The 20,845-nt window shown below is 40.5% G+C and overlaps 1 protein-coding gene across 1 annotated transcript; it reads left to right on the top strand.

Annotated features, from left to right (window-relative positions):
• The first annotated feature begins 3,375 nt into the window (after window positions 1-3,375).
• On the top strand, window positions 3,376-18,603 carry ASB9 (ankyrin repeat and SOCS box containing 9). Its single transcript, XM_026035293.1, has 7 exons — window positions 3,376-3,684; window positions 11,910-11,989; window positions 12,948-13,055; window positions 14,100-14,250; window positions 14,752-14,886; window positions 15,710-15,901; window positions 18,017-18,603. Exons 1-7 carry the CDS (start codon window positions 3,591-3,593, stop codon window positions 18,139-18,141), a joined length of 885 nt encoding a protein of 294 aa, XP_025891078.1. The 5' UTR covers window positions 3,376-3,590; the 3' UTR covers window positions 18,142-18,603.
• The last annotated feature ends 2,242 nt before the right edge of the window (window positions 18,604-20,845 follow it).

Raw genomic sequence — 20,845 nt, 5'->3', positions numbered from 1 at the left:
AAATCTAAGGTCCCTGGCTCAGGCAATAAAGTTAAACACAAACCCCATGTTTTGTGTCCAATTTTCCAAACATTTTCAGTATTTCTGTAGTTTGTATCCTTGTGATGTACTTGTCCAAACTTGCAAATAGTATTATCCCTTTTATGAACAATAATTGCCATGCGCAATTTAAAAACTGAAAGCAAGTGGGAAAATAGTACATCAAAATAATAGAATATTTCATTGAATTATTTACAAAAATTTACCTTTGAAGGAAAGAAAGAATGTAGTAACTTTCTAAGATATGCTATAAACAAAGTAATATTGAATATATATTATTCATACTCATGAAAGAATGTAGTAACTTTGTGACTTTGTTTTATAAACAAAGTAATATTGAATATATATTATTCATATTCATATTCATATTCATATATGAATAATATATATACTCATATACAAATATATATTCATATATATGGCTTTATTTTACACTTTTATCCACACCAGATAGTTGTATCTGAGTAAGAACAAAGTGATTTCTCTATCTAGATTTTTAAAACATAGGGATGTGTGTGCTATTTAAATGGAAAATATTATCATAATGAGTAAAATCCCTGGTGTGTTTCTGTGTTGCATAAGCTCTAGTTTTTAGTCTATATTTGAATTTGTGTGTGCTGTTTATCTTGAGATTCAGGCTGCCATTAAAACACGTTCTTTAGTTTGAGAATTTGTTGTTTTCATCCAAAAAAAAAAAAAAAAAGACCCAAACTAATTAAATGATTTTAGGGCTCTCACATACTCTCAGTGCTCAGCAAGCCTATATAGATCCTCTCACAATACTGCAGCTCCAGTTGGTCAGTGGAGAAGGTGGATACAGCCTCAAATCTGGACATGTCCCATCCATTCAAATGAGATGAAGGAGAGTGTGGGCTCACACTAATGTTGCATTTCAGGACTTGACCTTCCACTCTGAAGTACCCTAGAGCTCAGGCTCAGCCCAGGCTCCTGCACTGGAGAGTATCTTAACTTCCCCAGCACTAGCTGTCTCTGCAAAAACTCTCATTCAAGATAGGGATACAGACGAGGCAGTAGCTTTTCAAACACTGTGCGTGCACAGGTAATAACTCCTTTTCATTATTTATTTATTCCCTTAATTTCCCATCTCACAGATCAAAATAGTCCACATCTGAAATTGTCCTACAAGCTTTAAGAATGCAAAGAAAGGATAAGGTGCATAGCTGAAATAAAAATGTTAAGCTGGTTTCGAGATTTTGAGTATGAATTTGCTTCATTTTATGAACTTTTGGAAGATTTGAAGTAGCAAACTCTTATATTATCTTGTTATATATCTTATATATCTTATACTATCTTATACTCTATCTTATATATCTTATACTATCTTATACTATCTTGTTACCTTACTGTCTTTTTATCCCAGAAGTAAGTGTCTAACTTCAGGCAGAATTGTTGCTAAACCTACTAACATCAGAATAAATTTAGCTTGGTCCAAAGAATGATAGCTACATCCCAGATAATGCCCCCTTTTCCAGTTTGCCATCAGTCAGACAGGGTTTTGTGGAGTAAAACATTTCCAGAACGCAATAAAAGTGGAGGGGATTTGTGAGAGGAACTGGTGATGTCCTATGTTTTAGGACCAGCCACAAGACAGGAATCTAGTTATATGAGACTGTACCATGATCCAGAGAGGAAAGAATGACCAAAGAGTTACATTTCCTAGTATGCTGCTGTAACCTAGAAAGGAGTTCCAGCTCTCTAGGACTGGATGTGGTAAAAAGAGCTGTCATTGTGGCTTTTCGCAGGTATCCACCTCTCTAGTGCTATCAGAATTAAGTGTGATTAAAGTAGAAACTCCTTTTGTGATGCCTGTGTCTATTTTTTCCAAGACATATAAATACATGTGGASCAGAACACCAGCACCTCGGGATGAAGTAGATCTTAGGGCTATGAATCTACCCCTTTCAGAAGGGCTAAGGGCAGGAGGCTTCCCAGAGCAGTAGTCATGGGCTTGTGACCCCTTTAGATGTTTTGTGTAACCATTCCACCTTCTGGAAAGATCAGACTAAAGCTCATCTAACAAGACAGAGACTTATTTAAAAGAACATGACCCAGAAATGTACAATCAGTATCGTAACTTTTTTTAACACTTCAGTTGTAATGGTTCAGAGACAAATATACACACCAATCTGACCAAAGTGTTAACACTTACATCAAGCATGTGAGGTCACACTGAGAAGTCAAGGGAACTGGCAGGCCTTGTCTTCATCYGTACTTGATCAGCAGCTATGCACCAGGATGTCTCCAGTGTGCTTTCACAAATGCCTTGCAGACAGGGTGTGTTGGTGAAATTGAGCTGCTGTTTGCATCTATTAATATAATAGATTTTTTTAAGATGTGGGAAAAAGATCTAAAAGTGATTCTGAAATTCTTGTGTATGTTATAAATAGAAACAGAAATGAAATCCAGTTGCTTAGGAATTGGGAAGAGATACAAATTCCACCCTGCATGTATATTCAAGAAAATTCTCATTTTATTTACATGGATGAGTTTTTTTATACATCCATTTTACATGCCATGTAAAATCTACTTGTACCCAAATGAACAAACATTCAAGTAGTGCAAACAGATTTTGCGTATGTGAATTATACTTATCTGGTAAAAAAAAAAGAGGAAACAGAGATGATCTGTGAGGACAGTATTTCTGTAAAGAATCAGAAATGAGATAGAGGCCTGTTGTTATTTACTTGACAGTAGCTTCATTGGCATTATTTTAGTCTGAGAAATTGCTTAGAAATAAAAAAGGCAACGCACAGACATGAAACTATCTGTATGATTGTAGAAGCAGGGTAGAAGGAGAGCAGCCTGCATAAGGCTGTGTTTCTTATGCCGAGGAGACAGGAAAGGACTTTCCAGTGGAAAGCGCAGCTCTACAAACATGTGGTTTCAATATCCTTATGGTATGCGGCGACCACTGCCGAGCACAAGGAATTCAGCGCTCATTTCTTGCCCAGCATCATGGGCTTTTCAGATAACACCAATGGCTTTGCATGCTGCACACTACTCCGAGAGGCACGGGGCAAAGCTGCCTGCTAAACCRCTCGCCTGGGAGTGGTGCAGATCAGTGCACACCAGTATCTCTCTGGGTTTTCTTTACAAATCCCCTGCAGGCAGAGTTTGCTGAACTAGTTGAACTGGCTCTTTCTGCCTCTTTTTTTTTTTTTTTTTGGCAAACTAAGAATTTCCTTCCTGATAAAAGCAGACGGCAGGCGCCCTGATTGGGTGCAGCGTTGGGAAGGATATGACATCAGGCTCGTCTCTTGCTCTGCACAGTGTGGTCCGCCTGGCTGCTGGCTGCCTCCCAAGCCAGAGAGGGAGGCGTTTCATGAGATCCCAATCCAGGTGCTCAAGTTTCTGCACAAAGTGCTGCCGGCACCACGTTCCAGTCTGCTGCAAGGACTGTTTGCCTTGTGCACACACAGCCTGCTTAATAAATTACTCCCATAACCAGGGGTTTGCCGAGGAGGATGGAATTTGAACTCTTGGGACCAACTGTGAAGTGAAAAAGTAGAAACTGGGCAGCCTGGGCTGAGATGGATGATGAGGGAGCAAACCAAAACACCARCAAGTTGCAAGGAGCCGGATGCCAGCCATCTGCAACTTCTCTATCAAACCCACTGATGAGGGGTAAGTAACACTCCTGCTAGTCTTCAGTCTGCCAGGATTCATGTCTGTGGATAGGACAAAGTCAGGCTATGGTGGTATGTTCCCCCCAGTATCCTATTTACCGTGCAAGCCCACCTACAATCCTACACAATGACCCCATGTTCTTGCACTTGAGATGGGCTTTTTATATGCTATTGACAGTTGCAAATGGTTTTTATTATGTGTGTGTGTGTGCATCACATAGAAAAGAATATTGATTCTGAAGGGCAGTTCATAAAAGTGGAAAAACATGCAGGATTTGAACCACAACAAACTGTCGAAGAAGATGCAATGTGGAATGTTTTCCTTAGATTAGTGCCAGCTGAAAGCTCAGCAGTGGCTCAGTTCCTTTTACCTTCCTCTTTCCTCTTCTCTTCCTCTTTCCCTTTCCCTTACTTTTCTCTCTCTTTTTTTACCTTTTGTTTTCCAATAGTCAGGCAGAAATATTCTTGCAGAGGCTTAGCCAGTATCAGTGGGTTTAGCCACAGCCATTATTCAATTTTGGTCGCGGATGAACAGTAATTCAGACAAATGACTTCACCCCGGTCATCGCTCTTTTGTCTGGCCTGAAGCCTGTGAAAATATGACATGGTGACAAAAGACAAGTAATTAAACTTAACATAACAATTCAGCTAGATGTGTTCCCTGTAGTCCTGTTTTCTGAGAAGTTGCTCCTTCAGTTTGTGGCCAGTGGGAACAAGAAGGTGAGTTMAGATAACATGATTTTACGTTCTTCTAACTCCTTTGCTGGGCTTCCATTCACTCTTTGCAACCTTTCCATTCATAACAAAAGGAAAAGTAGGGTCATAAAAATGGAAGGAGGTAACGTGCAATGCAAAGATGACTGGTACATTTGCCATGCAGTCTGTTCTCCTTGTGTGTGCATATGTATATGCAGGGGCACGAGGCTAGGGTGAACAGGGAAGGAGAGGGTTGTTACATACAGTGTGAATCATATGAGCTCCATGTTGGAGAGAAGCTCTGGCAAAACAGTGTTGGGCTTTGTGCAGCTTCAAGAGAAATAGAGATGCCCTGCTGCACACCAGGGAGTTTGTCCTTTGAAAAAACGAGTTCATCCCATACCTCTCAGGTCTGCTTGGTCCCAGATAGATCCGATAAGTGGCTCCAGTGACTTAAAACAGGAATGTATTTGGCTCTGGCTATATCACCAACTTCCTGCAAAAGCCTTTAGATATGAAAAATACCTCTCTGTACTGTTATATGTAGTGCCATAAACATGCATGTTATGCAAGTCTGTATATCAGAGAGTGCTTCAGCTGAATGGTTTTTAGAGCCCCTTGGGAGATGCTCYGTATGAGAGCACTGCTGGAGGAAGCCAATGGGGGAGCAGGCGCCCAGGGTGCGACACTATCCATGTGATCAGAGGCTGGAAAAAGATGTTCCAAAGTCTCACCGCAAAAATGAATGCTCTCCCAGAAAGGCACTGGGAATGCTCTGTTGTCCACAGGGAGCAGTCAGGAGTTGCATATTTGTGTGGTTAAGGACATAAGGCTCTCTCTGTATACACTGCTGGCATTCAAATGCCCAAGTGATGCCAGTGCAATCAAATATGATCCAAAGTTTAATGTATATTCTGTGACAGCTGGGATTTTCAGTGGTGAAAAGTGAGCTAGATAGGCCAATGCCTCTGTATTTGGAATTTGGAGTTTTAGATTTCTAGTTGTTGAGAGTCCTGACACCTGATCTGTCATGCCCATGCATAAGATGCTGGGTAAATTTCAATTTTCGATAAACTGGCTTGTTCCTGTGTGGCACTCTTGGCAATCAGAAATTGTTGCTCCCTCATAGGACTTTTGTGAAAATCATTATTTCCTTATGGAAAAAACGTATGACCAATAGCTTTGACATTCACCTAGGTTTTACTCAGAAGCTTGTAAATGGCTTAAATACTGACCGTTTATATTACTGATGGAGTATCCACTGTACTGCACAGAAACAGGAGCAAGATCCCATCTTCCAGTGCAGTCTATTTCCTTCAGGTAAGAAATGCAAATTGCAGAACAGAGCAGGGAGAAAGTAGAAATCTGAGAGTGCTGCCCTGCATGCAGGAACTAGGGAAAATTGTGTCCTCCAGGAGGAGGGTGCCTCCCTGGAGTCCTTTCAGGGTGGAGGTGTTCGCTGCAAATGGAGCTGAGGCAGGAGCACAACAGGTCATGGCATTCTCAAGTTATTAAACATGTCTTTATAACCAGCCTCCTCACCAGCATAGCCTTCACTGGCTTAAAGATGCCTTAGGTCTCAACTTTTACTTATGATAAAGTCCTTGGTCCCTGTCATTTAAAGATTCCCAGGTGAATTTAGAACAGATTTGTACATACCTATTTTTATTTTCTTCTGATATTTATTTTTAATTTGTCAAACTTTTAATCTGTTTTTAAGAACTGCAGTTTTTAAGAATTGCAAAGTAGTGGCCAGTCTAGAGACAACTAGTCTGATCTCAATCTGGTTAAGTGTCTCAGTAGATACTTTCCCTTTCTCAGGAAAAACCTGAATGGGTAAGATCTGCATGTGGTTGTGATGGCATGATCATACATCTCCCTCTTCTTTACCAGAACCTGAGAGGTTAATGTAATAGTTTGGGTTGCTCAAAACCCTATCTGTGTCTGTGTTACCAAAAAAAATCAAGCTGCAACTCAGAAAACTTGTTCTTCAGTCTAACTTTTAAGAATAACTTGTAAGCATACATGCATTACAACTCATACAGATCTTGCAATARCATTCATTTCTAATTGGGAAAATGTGACGTTTTTGGCAGACCCTGTGACAGTAGCAACAATAACACAGTCAGGATATGTATGAAGGGCACCATGGTGGTCACTAGCCCCTGAAGAGGCTGCCTTGTAGATCTGACATAGCTTCAAGATATTTGGAGAGAGGTGAGGTATTTGTCTCCGAGTATACTACCATCCTCCTCCCAGAAAATGTCACAAGAACAAGGGCCTTCTCYCCAACTTAGTGACAATTCTGGGGTTTGTTTTTCACCCACTCTGATCATGGCTGAAATGGGCTGTCTCACAGGGCTGCTTAAAAAAGCACATGCAAGAATCATTGACAAAGCACAAGCAAATGTGCAGCAGTAATCCCACTGCGCRCAACACACAATGCCCACCTTTCCTAACCTCTTTTAATGAATTAATAACCATACTGTGCTTTAATTATTGCAGCATCACTTGGTCCCCTATCCTAATGAGCCATMGCTTTTGGAAATTGCTGACTGTTTACAGCTGACAAAGAAGGCGTTTGAACTTATTATTGCAACCATACATTTGTTGTGGAGAATGGACTACGGAACACAGTAAAGGTGGCAAGCCCTTTCCAGATGCTTCCATTAGCAAAGGATGCAACTTTCTTTAAAAGCTAAGCAAAGTATATTACACAGACTTCCTGACTTCATTCATCTGCTCATGTGCTCACTGCAGTCCATGAAGCTGTACTGGGGTTCTGTGTCTTCCGCCTTCTAATTTTGAGGCTTCTCTCAAATGTGAATCACACCTGAGTTGATGAATCTTCCTGTGCCTGTGAATTTTCAGTTGCTCTTAAGTTTCTTATGGTTATTCCTTCTGACTTTCATATTCATAGGAATTCAAGATTGGAAAAGACCACCTGATGCATACTGTCATTGGCTATTTCTATACTGCTAAATGAAGGAGACTGGGACCATTCCTGTCTTTGAGTACAGATAGTGTAGCCGGATTTGTCTTTACAGCCTCGCTTGAAAGCAAACTGACCACATCCACACTATGGGCTTCACTTGGTTACCCTGAGACATTCTTATTATTTTACGTATATTTATATTTATCTAGTGTGTGTTTATATAGTGTATATTTAATAGTGTGAGGGCTATGTTGCAGTTTAGTAGAGTGATATTTTCATAGCATGAAACTAAGGACATATGTTGCATGACATTGTGGCAGGAAGGAGGTTGGTATTTATAAAGCCTGTTGGGTTAATATTATGGAGGAAGGCTTATGTAGAGTGAAAGCGCCAAACCTGGTGCATGAGCGCCTTGGGGAGCTTTCTTTGGTTTGAAGTATTTCTCTGAGCCATTCTCTGCATTGTTTTGAAGTCACCTCAAGTAATAAGGATAATTAAGCACATGGATGAAAAACAGTTCAGTGCTGTTGTGTCTTCCTGGTSTTCTTTATTCCTGGCTCTCTCTATTTGGCACTACAGATTTGCCTGCTAAATTTGAGCAGTCCCTCCCATTCACATGAAGCAGTGGAATAGATATCTAATTTCAAAATATTCACAGAAAAACCTAATCTTCAGCTTACAGTCAACAGATTTTGTCTGTTCTTTGGCAACAAACATGATATACAGGAAAAAAAATGGAGTCCACAGCTGTACTGATTGCATGTGAAATGCAGGAGAAGGCTCCATAAGGGCAATCTGTTAAGTAAGACCTTGGGCTAAGCCCCAGGAAGCACTCATGTTCGGCGGTGGCACAAATACTAGTGTGTGATGGTCCCTCCTGGTCTGCTCTTGGACGTATATTTCTTTCATCTTTCAGAACTGGTAATCATTCTGACTGTACCTATGAGCTGCATATACTGATCAGGTAATGAGACTTCCCCTGGGTAATGGGTCTGTACCCTGTCTCCAAGTATGGCCAGTCTCCAGTGGATACAAATGGAAGTTCCTTTCTGGACCCAAGGATGTTCAGCAATAGTTTTGGTTGTAGATACATCATATATATATATATATGTATGTATGTATGTATGTATGTATGTATGTATGTATAAATGTATATATGGCTGGATGGCAGAGCTCAGAGGGTGGTGATAAATGAGGCCAAGCCTAGTTGGAGGCCTGTGGCCAGTGGTGTCCCCCAGGGGTCACKACTGGGCCCGGTGCTGTTCAACTTGTTCTTCAATGACCTGGATGAGGGCACTGTGGGCACCCTGAGCAAGTTTGCAGATGACACCAAGCTGGGTGGAGTGGCCGACACTCCGGAGGGCTGTGCTGCCATCCAGAGGGACCTGGACAGGCTGGACAGTTGGGCAGAGAGGAACCTCATGAGGTTCAATAAGGACAAGTGCAGGGTCCTGCACCTGGGGAGGAATAACCCCAGGCATCAGKACAGATTAGGGGTCGACCTGCTGGAAAGCASCTCCACGGAGAGGGACCTGGGAGTCCTGGTTGACACCAAGTTAACCATGAGTGAGCAGTGTGCCCTCGTGGCCAAGAAGGCCAATGGGATCCTGGCCTGCATCAGGAGGAGTGTTGCCAGCAGGTCGAGGGAGGTGATTCTGCCCCTCTCCTCAGCTCTGGTGAGGCCGCACCTGGAGTACTGTGTTCAGTTCTGGGCTCCCCAGTATAACAGGGATGTGGAGCTTCTCGAGAGGGTCCAGCAGAGGACAACAAAGATGATTAAGGGAATGGAGCATCTCTCGTATGAGGAGAGACTGRGTGAGCTGGGCCTGTTCAGCCTGCAGAAGAGAAGGCTGAGAGGGAATCTGATTAACATGTATAAGTTCATGAAGGGAGAATGAAGGGAGGAAGGGGCCAAGCTCTTCTCATTGGTGGCCAGTGACAGAAMAAGGGGTAATAAGTTGAAACACAGGCAGTTCCATCTCCATGTGAGGAAGAACTTTACTGTGAGGGTGACAGAGCCCTGGCACAGGCTGCCCAGGGAGGTTGTGGATTCTCCCTCTCTAGAGGTCTTCCAAACCGGCCTGGATGCCGCCCTGTGCCCCATGCTGTAGGTGTCCCTGCTGGAGCAGAAATGGACTAGATGGTCTCTAGAGGTCCCTTCCAACCTCAACCATTCTGTGCAATGATATTTAGAAAGGTACCAACTAACTGCTTTTGGTCTCTTGCTGAATTAGCCAGAATAAATCAATAGGTTTTATAAACACCACTGCATTTCTGCATGTTAAAGGCAAAATACCTTGCAATGATCTCTAGAGGTCCCTTCCAACCTTGAACATTCTGTGATTCTGTGATATATATGTATATATGTCTGTGTATGTGTATACATATATATATTTATATGTATTTATATATATAAAATATATATATGTGTGTGTTTATATATGAGTGAGTTTATATATATATATATATATATATAAAAACTCATTTATATAAAATAAACTGCAGATATTTAGAAATATCCTTGGTTGTACTTTTATATATATACATAGATTATTTCCTTTGCGTAAGAAGCATCACAGGAACCAGCCTAATTTCTCTTGTGATATATGTGTGACTGTTGTCATTTTGCATAGCTGCTTCTTACCATAATTCTTTTCTTTTTTTCTTTTTTTTTTTTTTTTTGTATCCAAGAAAGGAAACAACAAAATTAGCTCCTTCAAAAAGCCATTGTTCAGAGACAATATTTCTCTGTCAGCTGAGGATGCTATGCAGATATGCATTTGGATAAACCTCTAGTGGGTTAAAAATGATATACATGAGCAGCAGAAATATACTTTTGCCTCTATGTATTACTCTAGAAAAATATGTTCCATGGGCATAAAGGACTCATGCAAGAGTAATTAAATGTATAACAGGCCTTTTGCAACATTACAGAGGCCTAGCTGATGAAAACCTTGGCAACTTGCCTGAGCTGGTCATTGAAGTTTTTACTTAATGGAGGCAGAGAGGGATGTGTCAGTGGGCAGCAAAATGTGTTTCTAATGTGTGGGCTGGATGAAATGCCCTCTGCAGACACTTTTCCTTACCAAGGGAAACCTGGGCCTTTAAYTTAGACTAGACACTAAGTTTTGAGGCAATGAATGTAGAAAAAGGCGAATATCATCCTGAGGGATTAGTGTCGTCTCCTCGTCCTGAGCTGTGAAATCTGTAAAACCCCCTTTTTTGGACCCTAGCACTAAGCTGGGTTGTTTTGCTATGTTAAAGTAACAAATACAGCGACTAGGGAAAAGAAACATATAAGTCAGCAGCAGCTGTATGTTGCTTCAGGGCACTGTGTTGTGCAGTATAACTGGGGTACTGTAGAAAGGTGGCCTTATAAAATGCATCAAATCTTTCTTTCGTCTGCATCCCTCAAAATAATAGGAAGAAGTCTATCAGAAAAGCACTCAATGTGATCTGACAGGTTTGATGCTGAATTTGGCACTAAGGATTCCCTCCCCAACCTCCCTAATCCCACTCTAGTGAAGCTGACACCTTTCCAGTAATGTTTTTAATGTGTGGGACTTTTCTGAACATCAAGTTTTAAATACCAAGATCACTTGCAAACAGTCATTAAAAACCTGTTTCTGATGTGGGCCTTTCTTGTCTTCTACATAGTCTAGCAAAGTTACCTTTCCATCAGCATCAGATGTGTTAGTGTGTTTATCTTAGCAGTAGGAATAATTTCTTTGCAATGTACTTGGGTAAAATCTCATCCTTGTGCCTAGGGCTAGGGGTGTCCCAGGACAGGCTCCCTCCCCACTTTCCTCAGTGRAGGAAAGCAATGAGAAAACCTGTGCTTCACACATCCTGTGAAGGAAAGCCTCTCTCTCTCATATATATATAAAAAAAAAAGCTTGCTGGAAATGCACTTAAGGTCATCCTGACTGCTTTCATTTCCACACCAATGCTTAAATAAGAAGATAAAAAGCAAAGGCAGACCCTTCTCCTGAAATTCTCTCTGCATGTGTTGTATGCCACTCCGTGGTTTCCTTGGTTCAGGGAATACGGCTATTACTTAACCACCTCTGCTAACACTGAGCAGTGGAAACTGAGAGTTAAAGTCAACAGATAACACAATTTATCTCTTTATACTTTGGCACTTTCCACAATTCAGTACTGTTGATTCTAGCCCATCTCTGAGTAGAAGTAAAGGATTTAGCAGCTGCTGCCTTTTAAAAACATACCCCTTTTGGGCTATTAGGAAAAGGGCAATGAGCTTGTGAAAACTAAGACACTGGAAATAATTCAAAGCAAGGGAAAAGCTCAGTCAGAACAAGGTAATGCTCTGTAAATTGCTCTGTTGGCTTCTTAATGGAACAAAGCTGTCTAATTCTAACAGAATGAATTAAAAACGCTCAGAGCTCATTCTTTTTTTTTTTTTTTTTCCCTTTTTTCCCCACTCCTTTCTTATGGCTGCTCCAAGAAAAGCTTAGTAGTTCAAGGAATAAATTAGAAGAAAGATTTCCTGATGGCACTCATTTGACATGAAATGCACTGGCGAAATAGCTCATGGAATTGTTAGTCTTTGCCCTGTCTTTCTCTTTATACAGACTTTGTCTCAGACTGGTCTCCTTTACATGATGCCTCTGTCCATGGGCGTCTGCTTACCCTGAAGAAGCTCATCAACCAGGTATCCCTTTGCTAGGTTGATATAAATGCTACTGAATTTGGTCAATTGTTGAACGTAGGTTGTGTTTTGCTGTGAAACATCCARGGTTACTAAGTCTTTTTGATTTTATGGGGCAGAGGGTAATGAAATTGCCTAACAGGTGTTTTTTATCTGCAGGCAGTTCCTCACACCCATGCTGAGGCATCAATTCAGTCACCTGCACATCCATGTATGATGCCATCTGAGGTGCCTGAGGGTATCCTGGGCCCAAATGGCCCCTGCTGCRGGGAGTGGCCAGGAGGAAGGGATTTCTGAACATCACTGCTCTGATTCTTTGAATTTCAGATTGGATTCTTGGTCTTGTGGGGCACTTGCTAGAAAGGGAAGAATTATTGAAAACTCTTCCAGCCTAACCTCCTGGAGGGCCAAGACTGCTAAAAAGAGAAGAACCCATGGTTGAATCAAATAAATCATTTATCTTGCAGAGGCTGACTTTCCTTCAAAACGTGCTAAACAGTGGAAATTGGAAAACAAGTGAAAACTATTGCAGAATTCTTTTCAAATAGATAATCACAAACTTACTGGGAATGGTGATGTAAATAGRTGTCAATCTTCATTGCCTAAACAATAAAAACAACATTTTTTCATCTTTTTTATTTCAAAGTTTCCTATCTGGGATGCAATAGAAATAAAAGAATGCTAAGTGCCTGGAACAATGCCTCTAGTGTCCCAAGTGGCATTTGGCACTAGGGAGAAAGGCTAAAACATTCTGCTTTGTTTAGTAATGTATAGGAGGCCTCTAGTATACTGTATACAGCCCAAGTCTCATAACTTTCCTTTACTTGCCTATTGAGGTAACATGAATTAACCTCAGGCAAGGAAGAAGGTGAGATTATAAAACGTTTAGAAGATCATTATGTAAAATTTTCTTTTCCTTTTGGTGGGTTTACTGTAATAGTATTTTCTATTATTTCATCAGGGGAGCAATGTCAATCTGCTTACAGCAGACCAGGTGTCTCCTCTTCATGAAGCCTGCCTAGGGGGCCATGCTGCTTGTGCCAGTGTCTTATTAAAACATGGTGCTCAGGTAAGCATATGATGGACAAGCCATCCAGCTTTGGGCTTATTTATCAAAAGACTGTATGGCTGGATGATGTGCTATTTCCCTGCTGTGCATTGCAGTGTCTTACACACTGYAAAGCTCAGCTGAAAGTGCATATGTAATAAAATATTCTTAAAAAGGCAATCCAAAAGGCATCCACAGATACAAAGATGCAGATACAAATTCAAAAGGCACAAATACAAATAAAAAATGTTTTTCTTCAGATCATGGTTTAGTGGTCTCATTGTTTACTGGTACATAACTACATATTTTGTTTTCTGCAAATATTAATCCCATTGGAGTTGATAGATAYACAGAATCTGAAGCTGAGATGTAAGACTGTTAGGATCAAATGCCAACAAAGGGGAAGGAAATGGAAATAACATGTAAAATGATGAAATGGAGGCTGTACCTCATRGCCTCTATTGTGCAACTTAGTGTCAAAATTATAGTGAATAAGAAAATTAATTCATTGTCCATCWATTACTTTTTAGTTTAAAGTTAAACTGTACACTGTACACTTTCTGCTAAAAACTGAATATTTCAAACTGACAATSATACTACAACTCCAAAGGGGGTGGGTAGTTGAGGTACCCAGCATCCTCCTGGAGCTGACTTGTCCAGGACAACCCCTCTGAGGATTCACCATGGTCTCCTCTTGGTAAAGCACTRCCATGCACCAGGGAGCCCCAGCAAACCAGAACTGAGTGTAGGCGGATGTGTTTGAACTGAAGTAGCTGAGGAATAGTTACACATTTCTCTGTAACTCCTATGAGATCCTCGAGTTGTGGTGGCTATGCTTTCTCTTTACTGGAGGGGAGGGGAAATGGGGCAATTCTTTTTCATTTTTTTTTAAATGAGTTTTTGATACAGAGTTGGAAACCTTGGAAGCAGTAGACACTTTCAGCAACAAAAAAAATTATTGAGACCTATTTTCTGTTGAGAAATAGAGCTACTTTCATCCTTTCTGTTTTAATGATCATGCATAGAGAAGGCAAGGAAAGAAAAGCTTGTGATTTTTTCCCCCAGGTGAATGGTGTTACTGTTGACTGGCACACTCCTTTGTTCAGTGCCTGTGTCAGTGGCAGTGTGGCTTGCTTGAATTTACTGCTGCAGCATGGAGCCAGTCTGCATCCACCCTGTGACTTAGCATCCCCCATCCATGAAGCTGCTAAGCGAGGTAATGCCGTGGGTATCAACGCTCCTATCTGTGTTGCTAGCAACAGATCCAAGTGGAAAAGAGAAAGAGAGAAAGTTGCTAGTTTGATTTAGATCTATGAMATATCACTGTATTGATTCTCACCATGAGCAGTGCAGCTCCTGCCACGCCAGCATTAACTGAGGACAGTTTGCCTTSGCTCTCATGGCATTGGTGTTCATTTGGTGACACCTGCAAGGGGATTCATGGTCCAGACTAGCTTTGGGGCATGGTTCAGCTCTTCTTAGATAGACATCTGAAATGAGTCGGCCGAAGTGCAAGAAGTTTATCTATTTTTGTTAATTGTGGCTTTGCAGCTCCTGTTTTCCATGTCAAAAACACTGGAGTAAGGGGAATGGATGAAGTATTACACTACCCTCTTGTCAAAACAGTGATTCTTTCCAGGTTACCTTGCTGCAATAGAGAATTTGAACTATTGAAAAATGAGCATTCTCTGCAATTTGACCTTTTTTCCCCTTTAAGGTCATGTGCAATGTGTTGAATTCCTTGCATCCCATGGAGTAAATATAGATGAGAACATCAAACATCTGGGTACTCCGCTTTATGTAGCTTGTGAAAACCAGCAAATAAGCTGTGCCAAGAAGTTACTTGAGTCAGGTAAGTAATTACTGCTATTTCTGCAAAAATGTTTTTAATTCTCACTTATTTCATAAAAAGTTTGAAACATGTCCAGCACAGAAAAACATTGAACATTGTATTCTTAGCATGAAACAAACCTAGTATAAGGCTGAACACTCAGATAATTTTACAAGAGCATTCCTTGCTATCTACAGCAGTCCTTCTCTTCTTCCCAAAAGTTCCATGTGACATAATGCGGCCACAGAAATATTGCAAGAAACTCACTTTGAAAAAAAAAAAAAAAAGCTTTTCTGTTTTTGTGCTTTTCCTGACTTCTTTGCTTGGGAATGTACAGTTAAGAAACACAAGTAGTTTTGCAGGTTCTGCTGCCCACCCTTATTGTGTTTCTGGGGCCATTAGTCCCAAAATGATGGATTGGAGAGCACCCATCTATAAGCACTTATATCCTTCTTTACCAGCTCCTCTAGAACTTCTCCGTCCTTCTTTTTTTTTTTTTTTTTTTTTTTATACCCTGCAGTGATTTAAGGGAATGGGGCAGTAGCTTGGGGACTAGAGGAAGCTCTCAGGTGTAAACAAATCTTTGTCCTGCTTTTGGAAATCTGTGGCCTGGGCTATGAGTGAAAGTCTATTGGACTTTCTCATGCACCATTCTTTTGGGATGATTTCCTTAATCATCACAACGCTGGTGCTTCCCAGACTAACACAAGGTGAGATGATCTGCTGCAAAGTGTGGAAACCACATCTGTGCGGATGCTAAGCGGTCAGAGACACAGCAAGCAGTGCAGGAACTGAGAACAGCTTCCTGCATTGTCACTATTCCTTGTTGTTTCTTCGTGTACAGGAGCAAATGTGAACAGTGGCAAGGGCCTGGACTCCCCACTGCACGCAGCTGCCAGGAGCTGCAGCCCCGAGCTCGTGAGCCTGCTCATCGACTACGGAGCGGACATCTGGGCAAAGAACGCCGACAGCAAAAGGCCAATGGAGCTGGTTCCTCCAAGCCATCCACTAAGTCGACTCTTTCTGCAGAAAGAAGGTGCCCCTTAACATTTGTTTTATCCATTCACATGGGATTCTGTGTGGAAAAAAAAAAAAGAAAAAGAGCTGCTGCAAAATGATACACTATTCCATGTTATTAACTCCACAAAAATGAAAACAACTAAGGTTAGTTATATACTCTGATATTTAGACATTATTTCCTCTAGTGTCAGAATATAATGGTGATACTAATAATAACAGGAACAGCAGTAATGCTATTTTTTGCTCTCTGGGTCTGTGAACCTATTGTAGTAGGAAGATATCCAATAAAGCATGTAATATAACACAAAATAGAATTTGAGAGAAAAATATAAGCCAAGCAACAGTATTTAGTAATTAAGCATAGATTTTTCTGATTCCCTAAGTGCACTGAAGTCAATGTGAGTCTTTCTTATTCCCAAATATCTTCACTGGAATTGGAGCCAGGAATTCCAGAACACACTGAGAAATGAAGGCAGAAAATCACCCCTGATGGGAACTGATGCTAGCTAATGAGTGGGGCTGGATCTCTCGCTTTATAGCACACAACTGATTAGAAATATATCATGCACTGGACTGAACATAAATGGAAAATGGCAATCAAAATGTTTTTGTTGTATGTGATATATACACTGTAACCTTGATCTTCTAGTATCTTGCCTTTCAGTTCTATTTTGGGGTTAAAAATCTATTTAGCTGCAAATATGTCTTTAAAATTAACCTCTTTATATTAGTTTTTGGTGGAAAACTTCATAGAGATGATATAATAAATCAATATGTTAGCCTTTTTTTAAATGAAAGTATCATGTATCAAATAAATCAGCACTATCAAACTATATGTTTGACCTGTGGGAAATGCTTATTTTTTTACATCTAAATCAAATAGTTCTAGGGCTGTTTGTATTTTATCAGTTACACATATTATTTTAATGAATTATGTGGAGAAGATTTAATTATCATTTGTGGGGAAGATTTGAATAATGTCTCTAGAGACTCCTTGTTGGAGTATTTGTGCTCATCTTTGGATGTTCCCATGCAGTCAGTAAATTGCACGTTTTATAAAAAAGCCTGGACATTCATCATTTTAATAAGCTAGAATGATGCGATCCATGACTTCATCATGAATAGAGCTGACCAGTGTAGAAGGGGAGCAAGAGAGCGGTGGCTTGGGCCCTGCACATAGCACAAAACTGTGGTGCGATGATAACAGCACAAAAACAGTAGCCCGATCTTTGTTATGCAAGTGCAGCAGATATCTGGTCTTCTCACTTAATCTGTGGTGCACAGAGGTGCAACCCTTGGAAGGGCAAGTCCCTGCCACACAGAGCTCCTCACTCCTGCAGCACTGCGCACGTCCTGGATACAAGAGATAACACAAAATTTCAGGCGTACCCTGTGCAGCCCAAGGAACTTGGCTAGCATAGACTTGATGGCTCTGACAATAACGAGTATTTCCAAGGGAAACCCCACCTTTACAAATAGTTGGAAGGCATTTTTTTGCTGCTGACTGGTGTTTTTCCAATGTTTTGCAACACGCTTTTTTCTCCAAATAAGGTCACCTTGTTTAGGCAGCTGATTTCCAAGTCCTTTGGCTGACTGAAAGRGGGCACAGAGGGGGCTGTGCAAATATAAGCCCCCTCGCCTTGCCCCAGCTGCCTCTCCATGTCCTACCCACTGCTTGTGGTCCCAGGGCATGTGTGGTCCCATTCAAGACTGGTTGTGGTGGCTCCTTCCCTGGGACTTTGCTGCATTGCTGAGTGACTGCAAGCCTTGCTTGCGTTGCAGGCAATGTTCTCCTACGCGTGACCCGGTGAATTAGCTAACAGTCTAAAATCTCTTTTTGAAGAGTATACTTGCACTTTCTAAAGATTTTTTTCAGATCATTGAGATAGCTTATTTTGTTTTGGTAAGTCTTTAGGTTTATTTTTCTTTCCGAATGGAGTCTTTCTTTTGTTTATTTAATGAGATAAATGTTTTCCGATGGGGCGTTCCCTCATGGAAGTGGAAAGGTCGGACAGCTCCATGTACAGCCATGCTGCAAGAGCTGCTTTCATTTGCCCTGTGTCGGGACACAACAGCCGTCCTGAGGGCAACCAAGCCACATGTGTGACCTCTTCCCCTGCTCTTTCTGCAGGGCCGCTCTCCCTGATGCAGCTGTGCCGCCTGTGCATCCGGAGGTGCTTTGGACACCGACAGCATCAAAAAATAGCTGGACTTCTCCTCCCGGATGAACTGAAACATTTCCTTCTCCACATTTAAGCCTTCAGTAACTGAAATTGTGCCTTTAATGACACCGCAAGGTTTCTTAAGGAAAGACACATTAGTAGTGTTACCAGTGCCCAAAGTGGTGCTTCCTGATAGTTGATAGTTTCTCATAGAGCACCAGGTCCAAGACACGTGGGAATAGCCATCCTGCTAGGCTCTCACTATCCTCTCCTCAAAATCCATAATTTTGAAAGAAACAGTTCTGGTTGGTTTGAGAAGGTGTCTCTGAAGCCTCCTAGAAAGCATAAAAATTGTGCATATCTTCTCCAAAGAGTTCTCTTTGTTGTCTGGATTCCAGCAGTTTCAGAGTACTTGGGGCTGATGGTGCCTTGCAAAGAAAATGCATGTCCCAAGCCAATACAAGCAGCTCTGCACAGATATTTTCTCAAAAGATAGCTGCACTTTGTCTRTAAGCAGCAACCCTGTGTCATCTGTAGTAGCTTTAGCATAGCACCAGGTGGGAAAGGAAAGGGACCCTAACTGAACCAATGTAAAAAGCAAGCAAGGCCCTCTGGCAGGTGTTATTTATTTTCTAAATGTCTCACACTGCAGATAGGTGAGCAGACATGCAGGCCAGCAACTGAAATACGCGTTTCTGCTATGGCAACACGTAGGTCACTGCAGATGGTAGCTTCCTACAGAGCAATAATAGTGGTGGTGATGGTGGTGGGGAAATCATCCATTCAAAACATTTATTCCTGATGTTTTAAGAGACGAGGGAGCCCCACCTCAGMATTACACATTTTTTCCTTGTAGAATGCTATCTTTCAAGGACACAGACTAACAGGATATCAAATGTGGGCATTGAGTGTTCTCTGTCTTTCTGCCTTAAGTGACATTTCCTAAGCATTTCTCAGCATATATTAGAAAATCAACAGTTTCTATCTCACTTCCTCTCCAAAGAAATGGGAGCACCTTAAGAGTGAGATTAAATAAAAGTTTTATTGTAAAAGCGCTACCTCATTCRTAATGTTTCCCGTGGGAGAGGATCCATTAATACCTCTAATGTATAGTGATAAAACAAACAGTGAAAATGCTGAAATTAATAAGAAAATAGGTAATTCCTGCTCCTTTTCTCTTGCTGTCTCTGTATATCTCTCAAGAGAATATGACATGCAAAGCTGTTATTCCACTTAGGTCAGCAGAGCTATTGTTTCCTCCGGCTGAACTGTGATGTTGAGTGATTTTCTTTCCCACTAAGACACCTTATTTTGATGTCTGCTCTGTTGACAGTGCAAGTATGCTCTTCGCACATGGGAGACTCTAGAGGATGGATTGAGGGTGCTCCCATTTGATGTATATTACAATTCACATCCTTACATTGTCCAGTATAAATGTCTTGTATGAAAGTTCATTTTTGTGCTCAACCACAAGGATAGTTCTGTTGGGTTTGTGGGTCACTGAAGTACCCTAAAAAGCAGACAAGGGAACAAACACACTGTGGTTCATAATTTCCATTGGGATATAGACACCTAGAAATATTTATTGATTTGACCCAATTCATTCCACCTAATCCCATCCCACCTAATCTGAGCCATTTAAAAATTCCCTCAGGTTTAAAATGACCATGCATATATTCTTACCCTCCTGATGAGGAAGAAAAATAGAAACTTGTCTTGGTAGGCTGAATAAAAGCAGCTATCTTGAACTGGTGGATCCTTCTAAAATTGGTGTCTTGGATAAGCAGGATCTACACTGAATCAAAGGTAACAGACAATTAGCTTAGTGTGTAACTTCCAGAAGGCTAAAGTTAAGTGTGAAGGATCCCTGCTTAGATGATTGCATCTGAAAACTGAAAATGCAACTTGTTGTTTATAAATGTGAAGAACTTTTTTTTTTATCTACTTGTCTTATCATTCACATTTAGGCATTTTATTTTTTAACTTCAGCTTGGGTTTATAAGATTAAAGCTAATTTCAGAAGAAAATTTCTCAGAAAAGGTGTTGAGAGTGTTGTTTCTAAGATTTGGTTTTCTTCCAGAAATTCATAGCATAACTTTCTACTTGAATCCCTCTGATTATGTATAATTAGGATGAGTTCTCTATGCGCAGTGTGTATCTTCTCAGTATACTTGCTTATTTATTTTAATATTAGTTATGACCAACACTGGTGAATTACGTCTTTATGCATCAACACTTATCCAGTTATACACTGTAAAAGATGTACAAGATACAAACTGAATAAGCTCAAAATAAGTAAAATTTGCTGCCTTTTCTATAATCAAAACCATTTCAAATATAATGCGGGGCTTCAAAGATTTTCATGAATATATTTTTTTCAGATTCTTTGCTGTTATTTTCTTAGTGATTTAATGATAGTCAATCCATAACTGTATATGATATTTGCCCGGAAATATATGGTTTATACTCTTTATTTGTTTTCATTCCTTTTTTAATTGACAGCACTAATTTGGTGAAGTATCTAATATTAGAGATTTTGAGACTGAATTGTAATTGTTTGGGATGMTGTTTGCAAAATAATAGTACATACCAGTTCTTTTTAAATAGACCTGCACTGTAGATGAGACTAAAATATCAGTACTATATAAATCCTGTCCCTTTGTTGATGTTTCAAGATTGAATTAGATCCTAGCAATTATTTTTCTACTTAGTTGTGGGTTAATGAAAAGCAACATGAGATTTCACAAAGCAGGGAAAGATGTAAATTAAGATGGTAAACATCTTTAATTTACATTTTT

This window comes from Nothoprocta perdicaria, unplaced genomic scaffold (assembly GCF_003342845.1).
Source record: "Nothoprocta perdicaria isolate Ctin4 unplaced genomic scaffold, notPer1 scaffold_158, whole genome shotgun sequence".
In the NCBI taxonomy this organism is placed as follows: Eukaryota; Metazoa; Chordata; class Aves; order Tinamiformes; family Tinamidae; genus Nothoprocta; species Nothoprocta perdicaria.
This window is presented reverse-complemented; position numbering and strand designations above follow the sequence as displayed.